The sequence below is a fragment of the Idiotropiscis lumnitzeri genome, chromosome 20 (genome assembly GCF_059441095.1).
Source record: "Idiotropiscis lumnitzeri isolate Australia: NSW breed Sydney's pygmy pipehorse chromosome 20, RoL_Ilum_1.0, whole genome shotgun sequence".
Lineage (NCBI taxonomy): Eukaryota > Metazoa > Chordata > Actinopteri > Syngnathiformes > Syngnathidae > Idiotropiscis > Idiotropiscis lumnitzeri.
In genome coordinates this window covers 6822596-6846463 of record NC_142410.1, presented here as the reverse complement: position 1 = coordinate 6846463, position 23868 = coordinate 6822596, and the positions used below count along the sequence as shown (strand labels likewise).

General features: G+C 43.3%; 1 protein-coding gene across 1 annotated transcript in view; it reads left to right on the top strand.

Annotated features, from left to right (window-relative positions):
- ntn2 (netrin 2) overlaps positions 1-23215 on the top strand; it is a 33967-nt gene extending 10752 nt beyond the window's left edge. The window contains exons 3-7 of the mRNA XM_088285254.1: positions 8295-8483; positions 12905-13054; positions 15293-15346; positions 19287-19361; positions 19437-23215. Coding sequence (XP_088141380.1) covers positions 8295-8483; positions 12905-13054; positions 15293-15346; positions 19287-19361; positions 19437-19819 — 851 coding nt within the window. The 3' untranslated portion in view covers positions 19820-23215. The remainder of the gene's footprint in view (positions 1-8294; positions 8484-12904; positions 13055-15292; positions 15347-19286; positions 19362-19436) is intronic.
- Positions 23216-23868: the final 653 nt, after the last annotated feature.

The following is a 23868-nucleotide window of genomic DNA, read 5'->3' as shown; positions in this document are numbered from 1 at the left end:
GCTGTTAATGTAATTTTATATCCCTTATGCAGTTACCTTGATATGCTTTTTTTTTTTTTTTTTTTCTTCGCTCTTTTTCATATTAGAGTTGTACACCTGTTTCAAATCTAAACAGACATCCAGTGAAATTTAATTCAGGTCAATTTTGCCTGTCATAAAAATGTGGAAGCATAGCAAAGTAACACCGAATTAGTAAGCGCTGTCCCCGTTTTCACCTCGCCTCGCTGATGGAGCCAGAAAGTTGCGAGGGGAGGAAGGGGGGGGGGGGCGGTGGGGTGAGTAGAATGAAGTCGAACATTTGCAAAACTGTATATTTTTCTAACATGTTGTAACTGCCCAGTGAGCTGGCCTGAGATCATATTTAGCAACGCCAGATCTGCTAAAGGGTGACCAGGAGTGACAAAAACAAAAATCAAAATATCCAACTCTCATTCACGCTGCACCCTCTCTTACTCAACACACGCGCTTCTTTGCAACAATATCCTGCAAATCCCTCCGTGTGCTTTCTCCGGCGTGCCTCTGCATACGCCCTCTTTTAAATGTCCCGTAGCTCTTTCCGAAATGTTACACCCGCTTCCTGTAGGTCTCTTCTCTGCGGGATGTATATGTCGCCTTTCTCCAGGATTCTTGGAGCCAAACAGGCCCCCGCTGCGCCGTCCAACTCCGATGACTTAATCCCGGTGTTGATACGGGCCAATTAAAGCTCACTGCACGCTATACCTTCTTCCATACGCCAAGATGGTTGTTCTGCTTCCAAATGATCCCCGGAGAGCCTTAAAAAAAAAAAAATTCAGTGTGTATATGACATCCAAAAAGCGCCTATAGCTTGATTTCTTTGTGCGTTGTTTTGTGTCGAGCAAATGGCTGCAGTGTGATGCCTGAAAAGTGTTTAGACAGGACAAATGTGTAAAAAGGTGGCAAGTTACAGAGCGGGGAATTCCCTCGGGTGTCACGAGAACCCGAAGCGGGGACCGAGGGTGTTTTTAATTAAAGGGAATGTCGAAAGGGGACAAGGGGGCGGGGTCGATGAGCTGTTGTAGGATGTCGTGGAATCCGAGTGGGGCGCGCACGTAGACAAATGAATGATTCTCAATTTGAAAAAGTTGTCGACAAGAACATTATTCGAACCGTAATTTTATTCCAAAAAATTTCAGCTGTACGATTTTCTCCGAAATTGTCATGCAAAAAAAACAAAAAAAAAAACGGATTGGATCTTGGCCTTCAATAGTCGTGGTGGCGATGACTGACTGAAACACATAAAGTAATGAAATTAAGTTTTTGCAGCCTTATTTTTTCTTTCTTTTTTTTTTTGCTTAAATGTAATGAATAAAATTGACATACTGAATCTGAAATGTACAATTTGAATTTATGAGTTTAAATTAAAATGAATAAACTCCATATTCGGTTTACCAAATACACATTCGGAGTGAGTGGGTGCACCGCTTTCTCCGAAAAGTCGTTAAATTTTACAGTTTGGTGACATCTTTTGAATGGATTCTTGGCTACTGTCTAATTTCGTTCGATTTTTTTTCCCCTCTCCGTAGTAGAGTGAACACGCTCTTCTTTTCGACCCGTCTGCTGCCTCCATCTTGAGTTTCCAAATCCCCCGTCCTGGAGGTTAGCGAGGGCAACCTGTTCATATTGATGAAAACGTGTTGGAAATGGCTGTGATTTATCCTCCGAGTGGAGCAGGACAGAATGAGGAAACAGATGCAATGGTTCTGTTTGCTTGCCGCTCGTGATTGAGTATTGTTGTTTTTGCTGGCATGGCCCTCGCCGGAATGTAAATACTGTTTGTTGACTTTCAAATTAAGTCTGCTAAAAGAGACTGTATCGGATGAGAGGCCTCTTGTGGAGTCAAGTGACACGAGTCGGCGATGATTTATGGCCGCGTCGTTGCCTCCAGTGTTGGCCGCGGCGGCAAATTATTCTCCAGTCCTTCCTTCTTGCTCATTTGGAGCGCAGGAAGTGCAGCTCGGGGATGCTACAAGGCCAGAGCCAAGCGCCATTCATTGCTAATGGTGCTTAGCTTAGCGCAATCCCACGGTGTTCCACTGGTTTGCATTCAGCGCACCAACGCCACGGGTCATTTACGGGCGGGTTTATGTCTCAAGATTGCAGGCGAGCTGAGGTTGCGCCGTAGAGGACGTGGCGCTCAATATTTTATTATTGTACATTTGAATCATTGCGACCGCCAATATGCTGGTGTAATTTTGCGCACCTTTTAAATTAAATCGGCAAAATAAGAAATACTTTAAGAATAATTTCCCCAATTTTATATATAAAACGGATGGATGTCACTTTTGGTGAGTTCAGCCTGTGCTTTTTTTTTTTGTTGTAAACTATGAGCAGGAATTAAGAGGACATTGACAGATGGAGTTCCTCAGGGAAGAGCAGTGTGATACAACAGAGGTGTTTGTGTCCGTGCAACCGAGAAATGAAGAAGCCAGCCACGAGGAACCGTTCTCCGAGTAAGCTCTCGGATGCGCACAGTGCCGTGGAAACCCCGAGGACCACGTCGTCATTTTTGGTTATTTGATGCTGGTTAGAATTTCAAAATAGGCCCTCTATCCTTTCATTGTGTCTCTTTTTTTTCCGGCGCATTTCTACCAGCCGAGTGCAAGACGAGGTCAGTCTGTGTTCCACTTAGTAGAGCACAAGACACTCGCAATTTGACAAATGGGAGTCGGAGCAAAAAGTTCAAACGTTGCACGATTCCGGCATGCGTGTCACTTTTATCTCTGTTGTAACGCAAGGATGTTGGATTCTCTTCAAATGGAACGTGCAATTTTCAAAGCAGAAGCCAAACGCCTGGCGCCGGAGGGCAACATGTTATAAAAGACGGTGATGAGATACCAAATTTAGAAGGGGAAGAGAGCGAAGCCGCTTTGATTGCACTGCCCCCTATGTGTCATTATCCTACTTTCGCTAATCGACTTGAAGCGCCCCCCCCCCTTTCACCCCCGTCAGTCCCGTGTCGCTAGAGGCTAAAGAGCGCTCATCACATCAATTATTTACAGTACCAAACGCTAAAATAAGCAAGATTTTTTGGGGGGGGGGGGGTTGTCCATTGAGGAGGAGCTTGTTCGAAAAAAAAAAACCCACTTGTGCTTTTGAATAATTACACAGTTGAGGAATTTTGTTGTAAAAACAAACACTCCGATGCAATTATGCCTCACAGGGCTTCACAACTTTTTTTTTTTTTTGTCTAGTGGCTTCATATGAATTAGGTGTGTGTGATCTAACTGATCAAAAGGACCTAACAAAAAAAAACTTAAAAAAAAAAAAAAAAACTCATTGCGATTGCTATAATATTCTCAGGCTAGTAACTGATGATGACATTTGTCCTTATTTATTTAATTGTTGCTCCCGGTTTAACAGCCAGTGTGTAGGAGGAGGGAAACATCTCAATCATGCAGCCCTCGATGACCCGAGTTGCCCACCCCTGCTTGACCGGGACTTTAAAAGGCCAAAAAAACAACAAATGTCTCCATTTTTAGGAGCGATGTAGTTTTTCTGTTGAATCTGTTTGATTGACAGTCTTCTCATCAAGTAATTCTAAAGAGGTGAAGTCATGTTAATTGCGTTAATATGTGGTGCCCACGCTGCTCTATCAAGTCACACGCCCACACATGGTAGCAATCATCCTGACTTTCCCACTCGTGACTTTTTCGATCAAGTAGCCCCTACGGCTGAAATCAGACCCTTGCTTTTGTCATTGAAATCTCGCAGTTTTTCTTCCTTTCAATGTTGTTGCAAGCCTGAGGGCTCTCTTAACTGCGGAACGATGCGGTTTCCAGCCAACGCGCCCGTGTTGTTGGTGGCTGCGAGAGTCGAGGCTGTTAAGAGAGAACATGAGTGAAGGACTGTGAACTCTTCAGTATTTAGTTTGAACAAAATTGTGTCCGTCTGTTTGCGGCCGATACTTCATATCCCTTTCTTCCACTGAGCTGTAATTGTTTTTGATACATTATGTGTACTTGTCTGTTGTCCTCCTAATCTAGCCCGTTTTGACATTTCGATACTCTGGGACAAAAAAAAAACGCATAATTATGAACCCGGATTTAAAAGCGTTTACATTCGGGTCTGATTTTACTTCTCTTTTGGCAGCTTACTCCAGTTGCATGCAGCAGAACCGCGATTTGCTGCTTCGCAACAAATCGCACCCCCCCCACATACCCCGCTGCAACTATAAATAATATCATTTTTGTCACAAAACAAACCTGCATCTCAGCGCCACTGCCACCTACTGGACACAATGTGCAATTACACTTTATTGTAGTACGGTGGGAAAAAAAGCATGTTCTCCAGGTTCACCCGTGCCCCCCTCAGCATTTGTGTGTGCAGGCGTGTGTTTCACCACACTGTGCCGATGCCATGTATCCAACAAGGAGGTAATTAACCGGGTGTTCCCCCTGGTGTCCTGAGCAGGTGGCTGGAGCAGCCAGGCGCAGTTCAGCCCTGCAAACACACACACACACACACACCCCCACACACACGCACACCCCCTCCGGAGCCAGTTTGGCCATGACGAGACTAACGCCGAGTGTGCTGCAACATGTCTGGACCTCAGCCCAAGCCAGGATGCCGGTCAGAGAGTGGCTCTCCACTCTGCAAGGACCAATATTAGTCATAACATTTGCAAGGGGGGGAGGGAGTTGCACATGCTTCCAAAATCAATTGGCTGTGCATACCACCTTGGCTTTGGTAGAGGTGAAGGAAAAATGAGGTTAGATTTATCCCGAACATATGGGGGAGGGAAGAGCCCCGGCTGTCTGGTTCACGAGCACGCTTGCGTAGTATTTGTCGAAAGCAGTCTTCAACAGGCCGATTTGTCACATGGAATCCTTGACAGGAGGCGTGAATCCTCCTCGTGAGCTGAAATTGAACACTGAGCTGTTCTTGAGTCAATATGTTACCTGGCGTGTTCCCTCTATGTAAAGGACTTTCTAGAGTGTGAGCTCAGAAACATGTGCGGAGGAGGACGTTGGCTTCCAGCTGAGTGAAGCAGTAATTCCGTCGCACAGTAACTCCAATTTGTCGCTCTTTATCTTAATGACATATGGTCATTTTCTTCTCACGTAGTTAACATGATTTGTCGTCGCGTTGTTTGCCAACCGCAGCTTGTTTGTTGTGTGATTTCCTAGACGACATGCGGAACATTTTTTGCAATTCTCAATGCTGGCTCCATGCAAAGGGATCTTTGTTTTTTTTTTTTCCACATTTGGAAAGCTTGTAAGCACAATTCTATGAAAGCTTAATTTAGGTGTGAGGGTTGTCCAAGTGTCAGCCTGGGGTTGTCTGAGTGTTTTTAATGCTCGTCAAAAGCGGTTCAAACCCTAAACCTCCCAGGATTTTTTGACGACTTCCACTCAAGGAGGTGAAATGAATGAAAGTAGTGCCTTGAGATACGAGTCACCTGATTTACAAGTTTTTCGAGATTGATCGATTTTTGTTTGAATAATCTGATGGACAATATTCTTAAAAAAAAAAAAAAAATTCAAGCTGTTTATCGACCCTCATAGTTAAAAATTACTGCCAAACTAAACATAAAACGAATTTCATATGTAAAAAAAAAAAAAGCCTCCAGTAATTTAATGCTAACATACAATGAGAAGCTCCATAGGCACCCAAGCTAACAATTAGCATCTAAGTGGCAGCAGCACATGTAGACAGACAATAAAACAGTTCTCACGTGTATATATTCTTTATCCTCTGCAAAGAACGACCAATAATACTGCCGTACTGAGGAGCCAAGAGAGGAGCTGAGTGTCCAGTTCCATATATGAATATGGCAAGAAGTGTTCAAAAATAAGCAGCACAGTGTGCATTAAAGAAGAAAACGTTCGCACACAGTCACTATTTTGTATTATTAGGATCTCCTAATTTCGCAAATAAGCTGTGACAACCCTTGCCGGCCACATATGTTAAAACACTCAAAAGGTTGGATTCATTACATTCCCCTCACTTGAACGTGCCTCCGAGTACTTTGTTGGACGATCGTGTTGCTGCACAGCAGTAAATCGACAAAATGCCAGAAGACGGTCGTTCGTTTTTCAGCTGCACACAAAACGTGATCCATCACTTTCATGTTCCAGCACGAGGTGTTAATGGTCCCACATGCTCGCAGCTGTATGCGTGTTTAATCGCAAAAACAGCATCCTACCTGACAAAAAGGCATCAAAATGCTTTTCAGTCTCAGTTCAAAGCCGGACCGCATAAAATAGTTTGGTATGAAGAGTTCACCTTCTCCACTTGTCTTGTGGTCAAGCTCACGTTTGAACGGCGCACCGCCGAGATCAGAGGCAGCAACTATGCGCAGTCCGCATCACCTCATTGTTGATTCATATTTGAAACGCTTTTTGATTAGCGTCTGAATTCCAAACAAATTGGGCGTAGTAACCAGATGGAATTGGGAAACAGTCTGGGAATGTGCTCCCCCCCTCGTCCCCCCTTTTTTTTTTCCAGGATCTGGGACCAGGGAAAAACACGGCCTCATTTCCCCAGCTCGGTGACAAGCTTTTTTTTTTTATTTTATTTTTTTTTTTGAATGTGGATATCATGTACATCTCTCATGACGGCAGCAACAATGTGTCGTAATTGAACCTTTAAAATAACAGTTTAAAAATGACTGTGATGGGATACTGACTTGTTGTCTGGAGAATAGATGCTCTTGCCATGGAAATCCTCGATTTATGTAGCACCTTTCACAACAGCTGCAGCTGTAACTAAGCACTTGACAGAGAGTATGACATAATATAACAATAATACAACAGCAAATACAGTGAAAGCAGTCAATTAAAACACAAATTAATTCTATTAACGCGTATACAGTAGATGCCAGAAAAGAGCAGAACAGTGTCAGTGTCGCATGTTGGGTCGAAAGCCGAAAAATAACGAGAAAAGTGGTGACCTGACTTATTCGCAATTTCCATTTTATTTTTAATTTTTTTTTTTTTGCAAGCTTTAAAAGTGGTGACACGATCTATTTGCAATTTCCATTTTATTTATTTATTTTATTTTTTAATTAATTTATTTATTTTTTGCAAGCTTTAAAAGTGGTGACCCGAATTAATCACAATTTCCACCGTATTTATTTTTTTTTGTTTTTTGGAAGCACTAGATGGTGGGATTGAACTTGACAACAAGTTTAATTTTGGCGGATAATAAAAAAAAAATTATAAAAAAAAGAGGCTTGGTTGAGTTTTTTTGCCAATAAATTATCAGATGATGATCTGCATGTGACGTTTTAATTTAGTTTTAGCTGTTTATATTTCATCTTTAACATCACAAGTTGGACTGCATATTTATTTACCATGCCATGACATGTGGATGTGGTCTGTTAATTTTAAGCACATACATCCATTGGCTTGGCAGGAAGCTATGACGGCGGATTTAGTGCAAAGTACACAAACTGTAAGGGTAGCCTGAAAAGGTGAAAAAACTAAATAAAAAAACACAAAATAAAACAATTATTCCTTGGGGCTACTTTCCCTTCGCTCAGGTCCTAAATCAAACTCCCCAACAGTTTCATAATAGCCTTTAGTTTTAAACGTAAGACGGACCATTTAAGCTGCCTTAGTGAACCAGTCTGATTTCCAGTTTGAACTGAAAACGCACCTCACGCTTCATGTCCCATTACATCCTGGCTCACCTCATCGAGAAGCTCAAACTTCTTCCTTTATCGGAACCCGTTTTCCTTTATTAGGCCTTGGGAGCATTTACTCATCAGCGAGTCGCGGGATTAATGTGTCTCTTTGCGGTGATTAATAACTGACCGACCGAAGGAAGCTGGGTTCATAAATTATGAAAGGGAGAAATGCGCGCTGCAAATATCATTTTGATGGATGAGAGACGGAGCTGCAGCCAAACTCGGAGCGGCGATGTAGTTGTCAACGCTCATTCAAACAAAAGCCTTTTTTAAAAAAACACAAATGAGAATTAGCATGTTCCAAACTAATAATAGCCTTTAATGATTTGAAATACTTTCCTAATGTGCTGTAGTTCCTTGAGATCTTTTTTTTTTTTTAAACAACCAATTTTTGGTCTTCAATGAAAATCAGAGATACAAATGTGCTTCAGACCCTACAAAAAAGAATCAAATTACTTCAGGTGTTTGTTTTTTTTTTTGAGCTGCTGGAACACATTAATTGCATTTCAATTCATTTCAATGGGCCGAGGTGATTTGATATAGTATCATGCCTATGGAACAAATGAAAGTCAATCTTAATTTTGCATCTAGTTCATCTCTGTCATTGTGCTCACAACTAACTCAACTCCCTGTCCGTCTGCAGCGTGTAACTGCAATCTACATGCCCGCCGCTGTCGCTTCAACATGGAGTTGTATAAGCTCTCGGGTAGGAAGAGCGGAGGCGTGTGCATGAACTGCCGCCACAACACCGCCGGCCGCCACTGCCACTACTGCAAGGAGGGCTTCTATCGAGACATGGCCCGAGCCATCACTCACCGCAGGGCTTGCAAAGGTAAGTCCTCCCCATTATGCGCTGCATTAACATGGATTTGCTTGTGGTTGTCGGGAATTTGTGAGATACTGTGGAGAATCGCTATCATTGGTTCGTTCCATTCAATTGCCTGTCGAAAATGAACAACTTAAACGACCAAGTACCATTGGTGAGCCTCTAGCATCGAGGCTCACCTGAAAAACACTTCTGACAGTGTAATTGTGTTTTCTCAAGCAGACTAATTAGGACGTAAACATTGTATCACATTCTTTCATAGGTCCCAGATGTGACGGATATTAAACTCTGTAAGTCCCCCCCCCAAAAAAAAAACATGAATGGCTTGCCCCTTGACTGATCACAGCAATACCTCAACCCTTGCTCCGCCCTCTTTGCTCTAATTTGGGTGTAAAGCCTTTGTCTTGACCGTGTTTCAATTCCTCCTATTGCCATATGTCTGGGTAAAAGAGAGGTGAAAGGTGCGGTATGCTCGAGTGGGGCGAGTGTCACATCTGAAGTGGAGTTACGACAATAAAATACAGGTGTTTGCAAAAAAAAAAAAAAAAAAAAAAAAAAAAAGGGAGAGCGGGGCTAAGAGGCAACGTCTGTTACTAATCAGACCTGCTCTGTAAATGAGCGTCTATAACCGATGAGAGGGGCGGAGGGGTTGACTAACCCACCGACAATTTCACTCTTGCCTCTGTCGCCACAGTTGACCTCCCACGAACACAAACTTCTTCGACTAAAATCAAACCGCAGGGGACTCTGTAGAGCTGATGCATTCGTGTGGAGGAACAAAAGTGTCGTGAAGTTGTGAAACCGAAATCGAGCCTGGCTGCTTCAATACAAGACGTTCAGAACACCAAAAGAGTTCCGTGTGACTCCAAGCCTTTTGCCATACAGCTGCTTTTTGATGGTCACAACTAACCACTGATAAAAGGCTTTAAAAGTCTGTGTGAAGAAACACCCAGACAATATAAACCACATTTGTTTCAAATATCTGCTAAGGGAGGGCTTGATTCATGCTGTCGGCAACCACCGAGTGAAGCAATCTCATTCTTAGAGGCGCGTTGGGTAAAAATGTCTGCATTTCTGAGGGCAAAAGAAGTTTTATGGAGTTATTTTTGTGTCAAAAATTAATAAATAAATAAATAAAATAATGAAAAAAAAATTCTGTTCGTGTGCCGTCGCCTTGACCCGACCAGCGATGGATGTTTTCCATCTTACATAATTTAGTGTTCTAGCAGATGCAGGTGTCTTTCAAGGTTAGTAGGTAGACCATCTAAAGCAGGCGTGGGCAAACTACGGCCCGGGGGCCACCTGCGGCCCGTTAAACGTTTTAATCCGGCCCGCCGAATTAGAAAAAAATTAAATGAATAAACCGTAATGTTTTATTTTCTAAATACTGTGCCACCCCCAATTAAAAAGTTTGCCCACCCCTGATCTAAAGTCTGCCTGCAATCCTTGCAAAGTCACGCTTTTGAGTTTTCCTCCATTCCAGATGACCGTGTCCCGTAAAAGCATTCCATCAGCGGATTGTCGGGATGAAGTCGCAAAAACGTGACAAGAGCGTCTTGATGTCGCAAATAACCGTGGACAAACATCCGCTATTTGCACATGAGAGGCTCGAACCAGATAAACAAATCCCCCGTTAAAAGGACTACAAGTCCCAATGCGACGTCTGTCACAGCTGCAGTCACGCAGGCTTGAAAAGTCATCAACATCTGAGGACTTTTTACTGCTTCTTAACTGGCCCGAGTCCCCCTGCTCATAAAACTTCAGAAAAGGAAAAAAAAACAGTTTGAGGAGAAAAGGAGGGGGAAGAGATTACCACCACTCCCCCACCCCTCCGCCCCACAATCCCCCTTACGACCTGCGACCTGCTCATATTTGCCTGGTTGTTTACCGAACACGGCGGACAAAGACTATAAACTCTGATGTCTTAACAGCCTGAGTTTGTTTTGTTTAGAAGGTCTGCTCTCGCTCATGTTCTTGTTCCTCCGCTAACTGTTTGACTTGATGCCGTTCGCTCACCAGCCAGGAAGCAATGACGTGCATCCATTTGCCACGCACACGTCCTGGCGGGGCCACACACCCCAAACGCCACATCAAATAAAAGGTTGTCTCCTGATTTACCGCAGGAGAAATCACTCCATGGGGTCAATCCAAGACCGATTATCTAGAGAATTTTCTATCAAGAACTTTGGAAAAATCAATTTTAAATGTTCATATTCCTAGCAGTGTGTCAGTGGTGCAATCTGCTGGGTTTCATAAACACTAATGAGGACAGAACTCCAGGAATACCAGAAATTTTTCCGCACCTTGCGATGTTACCTCTAGCCCAGGGGTGGGCAAACTTTTTGATTGGCGGACCACAATGGGTTCTAAAATTTGACAGAGGGGCCGGACCGGGAGCAGATGAATGGAGCGTTTTGGTAACCTCGCCTCATCTGCGAAAAAAAAAACCACATTTAATTTTAAATGAAAGTGAACAAAAGCATTACAACTAAATATTTGTCTTGGACACGTCACAGTATTTAGAAAATAAAACATTAACAAGGTTTATTCATTTAATTTTTTTCAAGTTCGGTGGGCCGGATTAAAACGTTTATCAGGCCACATGTGGCCCCCGGGCCGTAGTTTGCCCACGCCTGCTCTAGCCTATCAATCCGGAGACGCACTTGGCGCAAAGTAACAAGTATCTTCTTAACAGCAGAAACTCTTTCTGATTCGACCCTGGTGTCATAGATATATGCCGCCATTTATCTTTGCTGGCCAGTGTCTTAACCGGCGCCATCAAAGCCCAACTGTTCAGGGTGAGCCGGCGTGACCTGAACGGCGGGGATTTTGCACGGACTCTGAGAGCGTCAGATTTACATCCGCTTCAAATGAACCGCGACCACTTTGACACCTGTGGACCGGCCGGGCCTTGCCCAGAAAAGGCGAACGTGTTTCAGAGGATCTGAGCGGGAGTTAATCCCCACTTCGCCCACTGCCAGATCTTTCTTGGGTCAATTTCAGCCCTTTAAAAGCTTCAGAAAACAGGTGGGCCCTCGTATGCCGCTCTGCTCTAGTGGCTTAAAAATGTCCGGTGCAAATAAACACTTTCACACTTCCGTCAAGTCACGGAAAGAAAGCGTGGCATGTCAGCAGCTGCCTGGCAAGCTTTGGGAAAAAAAAAGTGGTGGGCTCCAGGTTTTTTCCATTTCAGTCATTTTGTCTTTTCTAATCCTTTCTTTAATAAGCTTGGCCTTTTCTAACTGTCCTGTTCGATTGTAATGGGTACACAATTTTTTTTAGGGCTAGCAAGAAAAGGGCAGGCATAAAAATTGGAGAGAAAAAAAGGCAGCCAGTCTACTTAGAATTCCATTGTTAGTATCGCATGTTTTGGTCATTGGTAAATGATGCGTTTGGGTTGATTGCTGAAAATCGAATGATTATCAAGGAACATCCCACAAACAATTTTTGTTTCTTTTTTTAATTAATTAATTAATAAAAAAATTTAAGTTATTAATTTGTACTTAAATTACTTTATTTTTTAAATTAAATCATATATTTTTTAAATGAAATTATTTATTTTTTAAATAAAATTATTTATTTTTTAAATAAAATGATATATTTTTTAAATAAAATGATATATTTATATATTTATATATTTATATATTTATATATTTATATATTTATATATTTATATATTTATATATTTATATATTTATATATTTATTCATGTATATATATTTATTTATTTATTTTGCTTTTGCAGAATTTCTTAAATTTTCCTGAGCATACTGCACGAAGCTTGTCTACTTATCATGCCATGTAGTTAAGTTGTCTTTACTGCCTAAACATTTACAAGGCTTAAAGCCAACCCGGCATGGTTACAGTTGGTTTGTTAATCAAAACAATAGCAGAAGGTTTCAATTCACTCTGGTTTATTGTTCTGAACACACCAGAAGTTCTCTTTGGAAGTCTCTCCCTGTCTTTTCTCATCGTCACGTATTCAGTGCCGCCTTCCCCTCAATCTCCCGGCTCCTGGTGAACATCCTGTGTAACTGCGAGTTCATCGGCCCAACACGTATTTTATTGCTCTTCAAACGAAAAACCCATGTGAGAACAAGCTTACCGAGAGTTTTGCTTGTTTATGTTGGCATTCGCCGGGGATTTGCGAGACTTTCGAGAAGTGATGTGTCACCAGGCAGGAACCGGAACAAGCTTCCCAGATGCGGACAGTGTCGCCTTACGGTTTTGTTACCTTAAGTCACGCAGTATGTTTTCTTTTTAAGTCAGCAGCCTTGGAGATAATCCAGTGTTTTAATTTCATTTTATTGTGTTGTGGCCAGAATATCATACAGGTGGCATCGAGTTTGTGTTTCCGACATTGTTCCTAATTATTTATTGTCTCTGCTCTCCTATTGGACCAACCGCATCCGACCTGGACACCTCAGCCTGTGACTGCCACCCCGTAGGAGCAGCGGGTAAAACCTGCAACCAGACCACCGGTCAGTGCCCCTGCAAGGACGGCGTCACCGGCATCACCTGCAATCGCTGCGCCAAGGGCTACCAACAGAGCAGATCCCCCGTCGCCCCCTGCATCAGTGAGTGATCGCACAAACGCACACTCGGTCCGGAGTGGTTCCATTTCAGCTCGGAGCACATTATGTAACGAAAGGCGTAATAGCTACAAAAGACTTGAGAGTCTAAAGTAAAAGCAGCATTCACTGAAGTCACGGAGATTAGTGGGCGTAATTTAAAGCACACGTCTCGAGTAGCCTCAAGTCACTTTTGGGCTTCTGACCGGCCAAGCCAATGTACGAGTGTTCAGTGGGATTGGGTAGCCCGATAATTTCATAGAGGGAAGACCAAAACATATGCGAGGATGTGTGCCAAACAGATGCAAAGTCGTGATAAAGTGCAACGTGATCGTGGCTGAGTGCTCACTGAAGAAAAACAACAGAAAAACGTAACATTGCTCTCGCAGATTTCGAGTTACACGGACACATATAACTTATTTCCCGGGAGCGCGGTCTTCTTCCACCATTTTTATGACAATTTTACCTTCTCCTGGACTGCTACTATAGAATGTGAAAATTTAGCTACCAAGGTTAATTTCGGGTTAGGCAGGGGTGGGCAAACTTTTTGATTGGTGGGCCTCAATGGGTTCTAAAATTTGACAGAAGCAGACAGGAGCAGATGGATGGAGTGTTTTGGTAACCTCACTTCAACGGAGAAAAAAAAAAAAACATTTCATTTTAAATGAAAATGAACAAAACATTACAACAAAATATTTAGAAAATAAAACATTAACAAGCTTTGTTCAAGTTTGGCGGGCCGGATTAGAAGGTTTTACGGGCCGCATGTGGACCCCCGGGCCGTAGTTTGCCCACCTCTGCTCTAAGGTCTCGGTTAGTCCGGAAAGGACGATGGTGGATTTGTACCACTTCTGTGTCCTAAAAAAGACATTCCTAAATTCTTAAATGCTGCACAGTTAATCTTTGATTTTCACGGGTCTGAGGAGCCAAGACAAAAAAAAAAAATCTAAGGTGACTCAACCCTTTTTTTTTTGGTCAGTCTCTTTGCGGGGCCCGGAACCAACTGTCTCATTAACCAGCACATGTCCGTGGGCCATTGGTTGGGCACTGCTGCTCGAGCATAGACGTAATTCGCCACAAAAATTCTGGGAATTTCCTGCGCCCGTTGCTGCCATGTGTAGTCAAGGACAAGCATTCTGCACCAAGCACACAAACTCTCTCCAAAATGACCTTTCCCGATGTACCCGCACGCTGCGCCGCGCCGCACGGTGCCACGTGGTGCCACATGGTGCCGTGTTGTTTCTCTCGCATCGCAGCTCCGGAGCAGATGGCCAACAAGCGAGGAGAAAAGAACTCCGGTCATGGATGGCCGACCCCAACCCTTTCAGTGTTACTGAACCATCCGGGGAGCAAAAGGAACTGTTTGTATGCGTGTGCGTTCGGCACATGCATAAATTTCACTTGATTAGGCTTAATGGCAACTTTTTGGTGTGACAATATGGCCGCACCTTTGCTCCTGTTGAGCCCCCAGAGAGACGACAAGGCTGTTAAGCAGCCAATTAGTATGTTTGATGGTCGCGTCCCTGCTCACTCTGATCCTCTCATTATGTGTCACGAGATGAATCGGAACGGGCCCAGAACGGGCTGTCACCCACGATTTTAATGCTGATTTTTAAGAGTTCCTTCAGAGTCGAAACGGCTTTCCAAACACTTGTCAACAAGTCCCGCTGGTTTGTTTTGGAGCATCCAGTCACATTAAATCAAACATCAGGAGTTGAAAACACTAACTGCATGTTGTTGTTCGCATTTATTTTGGAAAGTTGCATTTAATTGGAAGAAGTCCTCGAGGCACTTTTAAGAGAGCCAGATGACTGGGAGGGAAGGGGGCTGGAGGGGATACATCTGTCGCAAGATGATCCCAAACCAGATTGTCCCCTTGCCATCTGTTTGTCCGTCTCTATTTGTTTGGATTATACAAGCAGCAGTTTTATTATCTGTGTGACACTAAAAATCTGGATTTCTATCTTCCATGGTGTTTCGGGTCAGATACGTAAAATGATGACAGTGTTTTTTTGTTTTTTTTTGTCTGCGACCCGATGGTCTCCCTTCTCGCCTCATACGATCAGGGTCCAAAATATTAGGTACACCTGCACTGTTGTTCGAGACCCATCTTAATTTATATCAGTGATTCCGAAAGACTGTGTTTCCACATATCAGTGTTTAATTTACGTCCGACGGGATAAATTTGAAAGGTGCGGCTTTATGTTTCAGCCGAGAACCAAACGATTTTCTTGTCTGTTTCAGAGATCCCCGTGGTGAACCCCACCGCTGTAGTGAGCAGCACCGAGGAGCCAGCAGGTTGGTGTACACTCGCTCGCACCCCGCCCCTCGACTACTTCACGAGAGGAACAAAAACATCTTTTATTTTTTTTTTTTTCATATTTCTGGGCTCCAGTTTGGAGGTGTGGAATAAATATTAATGGAGGGTGGGGCGCCTCCTTTTTGAAGTGCTTTTGGCCCAGAAGAATTTTTCCCCCTTTTGTCTCTCAAAATCCCGAAGTCCTCCGCCAAGTTTCCTCGACCTCGAGGCTCTCAAAGCATCGCCTCGTCTCAAATGACAAGGCCGGCCAACAGACAGAAGAAGTGATTGGTTGCAGCGTACGCGGTAGATAAAGTGGAAGGAAGCGTTCTGAGGCGTGAAAAGACTTTTGGCAAGTGACTTGAGAGGAAATTGGTTCAGTCTCTCCCTTGAATCCCCCCCCAACCCCCCCTCCCCCCAATTCTCCGCTCAATTACCCTTATTTTCCCTTCTTGATTCATGTTGATTTGGAAATGTTAATGATATAATGGGCGGAGGTTCCAATGTGGGAAGGCTTTTTTTTTTTTTTTTTGTGTTTCCTCACGACCACTCAACATCATTCCAACAGTTTCACTGAACAGGAACAGAGGTTCAAATCCATCCATTTTGTTATTTCTCTGATGCTAACATCAATCTCAACAAGATGTTGATTTGTAGAAAATGTACAATCTGAGAACTACGTGTGAAAGGTTGTTGCGAACCAAAACTATCGCAACGTAAACAAAAACTATCGCAATGTATCTGGATTTCTTTTTTGTAACTCAGCAATATGTTCATTTTGTCTTCCACTAACACGACGGTGGGCGAACTTTTTGATTGGCGGGCCACAATGGGTTCTAAAATTTGACAGAGGGGGCGGACCAGGAGCAGATGGATGGAGTGTTTTGGTAACCTCACCTCATCGGGGGAAAAAAAACCCCATTTAATTTTAAATGAAAGTCAACAAAAGAATTACAACAATATACATGTCTTTGAAAAACCACAATATTTAGAAAATAAAACATTAACAAGGTTTATTCATTTCATTTTTTTTCAAATTTGGCGGGCCGGATTAAAACGTTTAACGGGCCGCATGTGGCCCCCGGGCCGTAGTTTGCACACAGCTGCACTAACACTTCCAATTCCATCACTTTAAATGATATTTTGCATTTGATGTGATGTACCAAAGCACACAATCAGACCCCACAAGTTCCAACCTAACAATGTTCCTCCATTTTTAAATTGCAAACCGTAATCTCAAATGACCTGCATAAATTGCTTTTGATTTTTCAAGATCTTTTTAAATACATTTTTCTTCCGTCTTGATTTTTTTTTTCCAACATATTGAACCGTCTAGCAGCTTTTGTGATACATGCTTCCGTGGGGAAAAAAAACAAAAAAACATTGGCAATTCTCCCTTGGCACTTGAAAATACTCCATCCCCGTCTTTCTCTCTGTCCTTAAACTTGACTGTCCAAAATGTTGGTTTCTGTGTGGAAGGGGCGGAGGATGCAATTTGTCCTTGTCGCAACAGAGAAAAAAGGCTTCAAGGGAGCGAAAGCATCAAGAAGCCTTCAACCAATTGTCCGCGTTTTCACTGCGCTGCTCTTCGGGGTCAGTGGGCAATTTATTTATTTTTTTTTTGGCCGAGAGCTTTTCCAGGTGAAAAGTGGCTCCTCATGGGAAAAGGCGCTCTTGCTGTTCCTCCTGCCAACGTTTCGCCGCCAATACCTCGGGGGGCCAAGCGCAGTATACCTTGCATTATACGAGAAGGAACGTGGACATATTTGGCGTGGCTCTAATGAAACCCATGCACATCTCATACAAATGCATGCCTGTCGCAGTTGCATGCACACGTTCATGATAATGAGCTGCATATGAAACCACAAGCTCACCTATAATGAAAAGACCTTTTGAAAACGACATTTTTTGTTTTTAAATCAGCAGTCAGGTTCATTTTTTTTTTTCAGGGCTCCCCCTATAGTTGTAAAGTGTCATTTATTTCAGTAGTTCACAAACGGATGTCTTCGGACCAGGTGCCCGCCTAAATGATTAGCAATAAATGATGTTTTATGACATTTAATATGACTTTCTCAAAGTGTATTTTCATAATGACTGAGCAGGGTGTGGTTCAAAACAGAAGAGAACAGATTTTCCTATAACGACACCTCGTATTGTGTACGTGTTCGTGCGTATATAGATATATTGACGACACTCTTTTCTGTGGCATGTCAAATAGCGAAGACATTTATTTTCACTTTACAAGGACTATAAAAAAGTAATTAATGGACTGTTTTTTTTTTTCTTTTTTAATAACCCCAACACAGTTATTCCAACTCTTTTTCCCCTTTCCTTTCTTTTCCCTCCTCACCGTGCCTTATAAAATCTGCTGCTGGCTGATCCGCAGCCAAACTTCCTTGAATTTATTATGACTTTCTTGGTCGTCTGTTCCTTCCTAAACGCTTACATTTACTGCATCCGTCTTTCCTCCCACACCAAAAAAATAAAATAAAATAAAACGTGCAATGTCCTCGCTCGCATGCAACTCGGGCATTTTGCGCGCAGTCACTTTTGATTGATTTACTTCACGAGGCGATGTGACCGGCTGGTTTTCCTTGCGAAAGGAGTGAGACCTCAAGGACCGAGTCCAGTTTACCAGCATGTGGTTTCTGTGTTTCGTAGTCTTGACATTCCAAACAGGCAGCACGGTCAGCTACCCGTGTCCCCTCAAGATGCTTGACTTCAAACATGAGAAATGTTTTCTAATCCGCTTTTATGTTGTCACTCCATCATTGTCGGGGTAGTTTTTTTTTTTAACTACAAATATGTGAATTCACCACTGTTCCACATTTCGATCATGATAGCATTCATCTGTTTTGAATAGTTAATATGACCCCCCCCCCTCCCTTTCCCTCTTTTAAGATTCATCACGCAACAATTTGAATTGCGATAAGAATCAAACATATGGGAAGATTTACACGCGCATTCTCTTCAGGTCGCCTCAGGCTCGCCATCTAAAATGAAATTATTGTCATTTTTCCAGCCCGTTTTCGGAACGAGAAACTCAGAGGGAAGGGTCCGCTTCCATTTTGGATTTACGAGCAGGCCGACTGAGGCAAACAGTTGTTAATATGTATCTGGCCAATGTGTGGTCTCAGGCTTCACACGGGCGGCCAAGGCCCACTCGCACCATCCAAGCATGTCCTGCCTCCATCGGGCTCTGTCTTTTCTCAACAATCTAGAAAACATGTCAGACTTAACACTTTGAGTCCTCTGCTGTGTTTCACCTGCCATGCGCCTCTGCTTGTTGCCCAGGCTTCATATGCGCATGTCAAATGTTGTGTTTTTCTTACACACATAATAGCTGCGCTAATCTCAACATCATCCTTGCCGTACATGGAAATGACATGCTTGCTATTATAATGTGAATTATTCACGGAAATTGATTGTTGTTCTAGAGCAGGGGTGGGCAAACTTTTTGATTTGACAATGGGTTCTAAAATTTGACAGAGGGGCCGGACCAGGAGCAGATGGATGGAGTGTTTCGGTCACCTCACCTCATCGGCCGAAACAAAATATTTCATTTTAAATGAAAGTGAACAAAAGCATTACAAGAATATAAATGTCTTTGAAAAACCACAGTATATCGAAAATAAAACATTAACAAGGTTTATTCAGTTAATTTTTTTTTAAGTTCGGCGGGCCGGATTACAACGTTTAACGGGCCGGATGTGGCCCTCGGGCCATAGTTTGCCCACGTCATGGCATTTTCATTCATTTCATTCAGTCACACAAGTTTAATGCAAAACATGAATGGTTATTGGCGTGTATTATTCCCTTTTCACATTTTCTCAAAATTAATTAAGTATTACAAAAAAAAGCCCCCCCCCTCCCCCCCAAAAAAGGATGCTCATTGTAGCAGATGGGATTGACTGTTTTCTATTGTCGTGTGTTTTGTAGACTGTGAGTCCTACTGCAAACCCGTGAAGGGCAACTTGAAGATCAACATGAAGAAATACTGCAAAAAAGATTACGGTAAGTGTTCGTAGCATAACGTGACGTATGCCGTGGGGATTGTTGACCTGAGACTGTGGTTGAATGTGTCCTCAGCGGTGCAAGTGAACGTGCTGGACATGGAGACGATCGGCGACTGGGCCAAGTTTTCCGTCAACGTCATGTCCGTGTACAAGAGTCGCGGCGAGCCCTTAAAGCGCGGGGACAACATCCTGTGGGTGCACATGAAGGACCTGGCTTGCAAATGTCCCAAGATCCAGATGAGCAAACGCTTCCTGGTTATGGGCGGCAGCGACGGCGGGACCAGCTCGGGGCCGGCGGTCGGGCCTGGCGGCGGGGCTACGTCCAATCCGGGGGCGGAACGCGTGGGTCTGCTCGCCGATAAGAACAGCCTGGTGATCCAGTGGAGGGACGTTTGGACGAGACGACTGAGGAAGTTCCAGCGCAAAGAGAAGAAGGGGAAGTGCGGCAAAGCATGATGGGAGAACGCGGCGGAACCCTTGCTCCACAAACCCTAACCCTTGACCCCGCCCCTTCCATCACGGGAACGCTGCACATGACCAAGACCGCATGTACCCTACCCGTTTGAAGGACCACATTTTGTGTATATTGTATAATTATTTTCCTTTGTATTTTTCCAAAAGTTGTCTTTGTAATGTCACGTCTTTCTCGTCTTATGGTTTGCCTTAAAAAGGGACCGTTAAAAAGGGTATGAAGTGTAGACAAACGCAGACAGCGTTCCCGCCCTCTGTGACAACGTTGGAACCATCCGCTCCACTTCCAACCACTGCTCCTTAAAAAAAAAAAGTCTTCCCAAAGGATTTTAAGCAGCCACAATGGAGTCCAAGGCGTCACCTCAACTTTTAGCAACGCATATTTTTTGGGAACGAAACATCCGCGGGAACTTTTTGGAATCAAGATCTTTTCTAGTAAAGTCTTGGGGAAATTTTCCACAACAAACTTGCTGCTGCTCCACCAGGCTGGACTCATTCAAGCGGACTATTTTCTTTGCCCGTTATCTCCTCCAACCGTGCGCATACCATGACAACAGAATGCGTGGATGGTATTTCGAGACGTCGTGGGTCAGATTTCGAAAAGGGCCGTACCTCTTTGAAGGGTTAGCGTGCATGACGCAAGAAAGAAAACCGGTTGCTATTTGAGAAGGACACACTCAAAGGAGGTCTGAAGATGATTCGTTACATTCGTGTCACGTGACTGGCAGACTCAACTCGCTTCTATTTAGTCTGATTGAACGAGGCTGGAACGTTGGTCCAGAGCGGCGGTTCGTTTCTCGTCTTTTGTCATGTTTGCATGTTCGCGGTTTGTGCTGCTCCATCAAGCCCCTCACAGTGAGCCACTCAAGAACCAAACCGTTGCGAGCATCAAAAAGTTATCTCCCCTGTCATCCTTTGCCAAATGAGCACAGTCGGGTATTTAAATTTAATTAAGCGACTATGAAAGTCAGATCCTGGATTGGACGGCGGGGGAAAAAATGTCTGGTAGCGCTCCAGCTTTTTATCCGCGTTTCATTCTGTAAAAGACGTTACAATGTACGATATAAGATATACAAGCTTTTGAATCGGAGGTTCGCATCGAGCTGGCGTGGCGGCAATCTTGCTGACAGGCATGTCGTCAAAGTTAAACGTTGTTTGGCTACGGTCGAGGCTGCATGTTTGGCTTGTCGTTCCTCCAAAAGACTCTCTCCTCTGCTGCGTATCAGCCGAGAACCCGCCGAAGCTTCCCCCGAGCCGTTTTACATGTTGTGTATTGAGTGTTTTAGATAAGTGACAGCACAAAGTCGACGTTGCCAAATCTCCTCAGTGGCGCACTGTACTCGGCGCTGTTAACACTCCCGCCCCCTCTCCGAGAATGTACGTCAAACTGTGAAGGACTCGCTCTAATGTATTGATTTTGTTAGGTAGCCCTCAGAATGTCCAGATTGTGGAACTTTGCGTCTTTTGTCCGATCCAAAAACAAATGTAACCAAAATAAGTTCTTGTCAACAATTCATAACTTCATAGCATCATGACCGCACAGGAAATAATTTCATGTGAAGGAATCCATTCCTGCCAACGTCATAAAACTTTTACTAAAGTGGACAAGTAACATTTTAACATTAATAACTATCATTCAACTAAAATGTAAAGACAAGGTAAATTCCCTGTAAAGTGAATTTGAACGTCTTCTAAATTTGACACACCACAGAGAAGACTGATAACAACCCTGCCAAATTAGAATCATTTCAAATTTGTCACGTAAATAAAATGAAATCATTAAAATCATTCCAAAAAATCAAGCCGTTATCTCCACTCTAAAACATTGTGGGTGTGTCCACTGAATATGCTGAAACCACACCCCTTTCAACTGTCAATCAAATACCACCACAGAAACCTGAAAAAATGGATGTTACTTTCTCTTAGTCGAATTGAATCCGGGATTTTTATTTTTCACGCTGTGACAACGAGGCGCTCTAAAATGGCAATGCCAGCCCCGAGACCCTCATTCACACATTGGCTACCTCCTTCCCCCCCCCCCTCCTTCCTAGCACTTCCGCCTTTCTCAATGTGATGCACGTGCACTCACGGCCAACAACGAGGCGCTCTAATGCAACCATGTGGGCAGACGATCCGAATGGATGAATCAGTGATGTGAACGAAGCCTTTTATTGTGGAAGAGTGGTGACTCACGCCCCCAAGTGCGTCACGAGGCACCGTTTTTGCCATGGCCCAAAAAAATCTAGAAAATTCTCTGAATTCACTTTACAGGGTCTTTAATTGTATTTGTCATATTTTACTGAGCAGACAGAATCATTACAGCTCCATTTATTATCTTATTATGGTATTTGCGTCGCGCAAAAAAAAAAAAAAAACAAAGCCAAAGAAAAAGCAAAACACACTTGGATGTCATACACAAGTTTTGGTTAACTTTTGAGACTTTGGAGGTTCCACTGCAATTGTAGTCACGTCGATTTGATTTTAGCCTGTAACTGGAGCTCATTCCGCAACAAACTCGCCATGCCATATTTTCTATTCACTCTCTCTCAAGTGCCCACCCTGAACGTCGACGTGAAGATAAGAGCGTGCCAGATGTTTTCTCGTCTTTTTAGTGAGCCTCATAGGGAGAGCCGGCCCGTTGTTTTACGTCACAAGACCCAACGCTTGGCAATAGAAACCGGCCCCCTTCCGTGTGTTTGCTTTGTTTCTTCCGCCGCGGCTTTTTATAGCGCTCACAGGTGTGTTTGAGAATACGTGCGTGTGTGTGTGTGTCTAATTATTCCACGGAAGTAAACAAGTGATGTGCACATCGCGCTCTGCGGCCTCGTTGCTTTTGGTGCCCGAATTAGATGCTTTTGAAGATGTTTTGCATCACTGCCTACAACGTTAGGTACATTTGTACGAACTAATGAGATTCAGTCGGAAAGCTGCCTCGAGAGTTTAATCTAAAAAAAATAAAATGAGCCGAGAAATCACTACTATTCAGAAACCAAACACCAAGTCACAAAGAAACGGTAATTTATTACGCTGTCATCCAGATCAATGTCGGCACTCACTCGGAAGCCCAGACCAGAAAATTCTTGAATACCTCTTAAACGAAAATGACAGTGGTTACATCGTCTTCCCAAATTCTTTTTCAAAGATCTTCGAGCCATGATTGATGCAATCACTTCAACGATGCGCTGACTACGCAGTTTAGAAGGTGGGAATTTATCCGCAGCCGTTCCTTCTTAACAAACTGACCAATTTTCACTTATTATCCTAAAAAAAAAAAAAAAAAATCCAGCCTTTCAGTCTTGAGGCAACAAAATGCTATAATAAAAAAAAACTTGTGCAAGTGTACCTAATTTTGGCGGGCTGGCGTCTTTCTGTTGCCTCACGTTAGGCTGACTCCCGTTCATGTATTGTAAAAAGAAACCCGATGATGTTACCGGTTTGCAAAAGCAGAAACATGTGGAGATGTTTCTGATGCTACGCAGAATGTATTCATTTTAGCTTCTACGACAAGCGCCCTATTGTAAATAACCCGGGGCGTAAAGATGACGACGTACGTGACACAGGGATGATTGGACCCTTTGATTCCCGAAGTGGAAGTACAAATGGGAATGGACCCCGCCTGGTTCTGTTCCATGAATGTCTGGATGGCTCACTCATCCCATGAAGTATCCACCGCCTTTTGTTTCGGTTCCCTGCTCCTCATTTCTATATCCAAGACTTCCTTGTACTTTTCCCCCTTGAGGCAATGAACCACTGACTTTTTCATCTAAGTGATACAAAAATAAATTATTAGTTAATGAGCTTTGTGCCGTGTTGATGATCTGTCTCGTTAATTGTGAGCTGCGGAAATTTGAAATGAATACAGCTTTGCCGTCGGAAAATTTCCACTCAATAGGGATCGAGCGGTTGGGAATGAGGGATTGAGTCGCTCCCTTCCTCTGTGAACGGAGCAAGACCAAAAGCTCTGTAAATAAACTGTGAGGCACACCAGTGTACCTCACCTCTGTTTTTTTTTTTGTTTTTTTATCCCCTTGTAT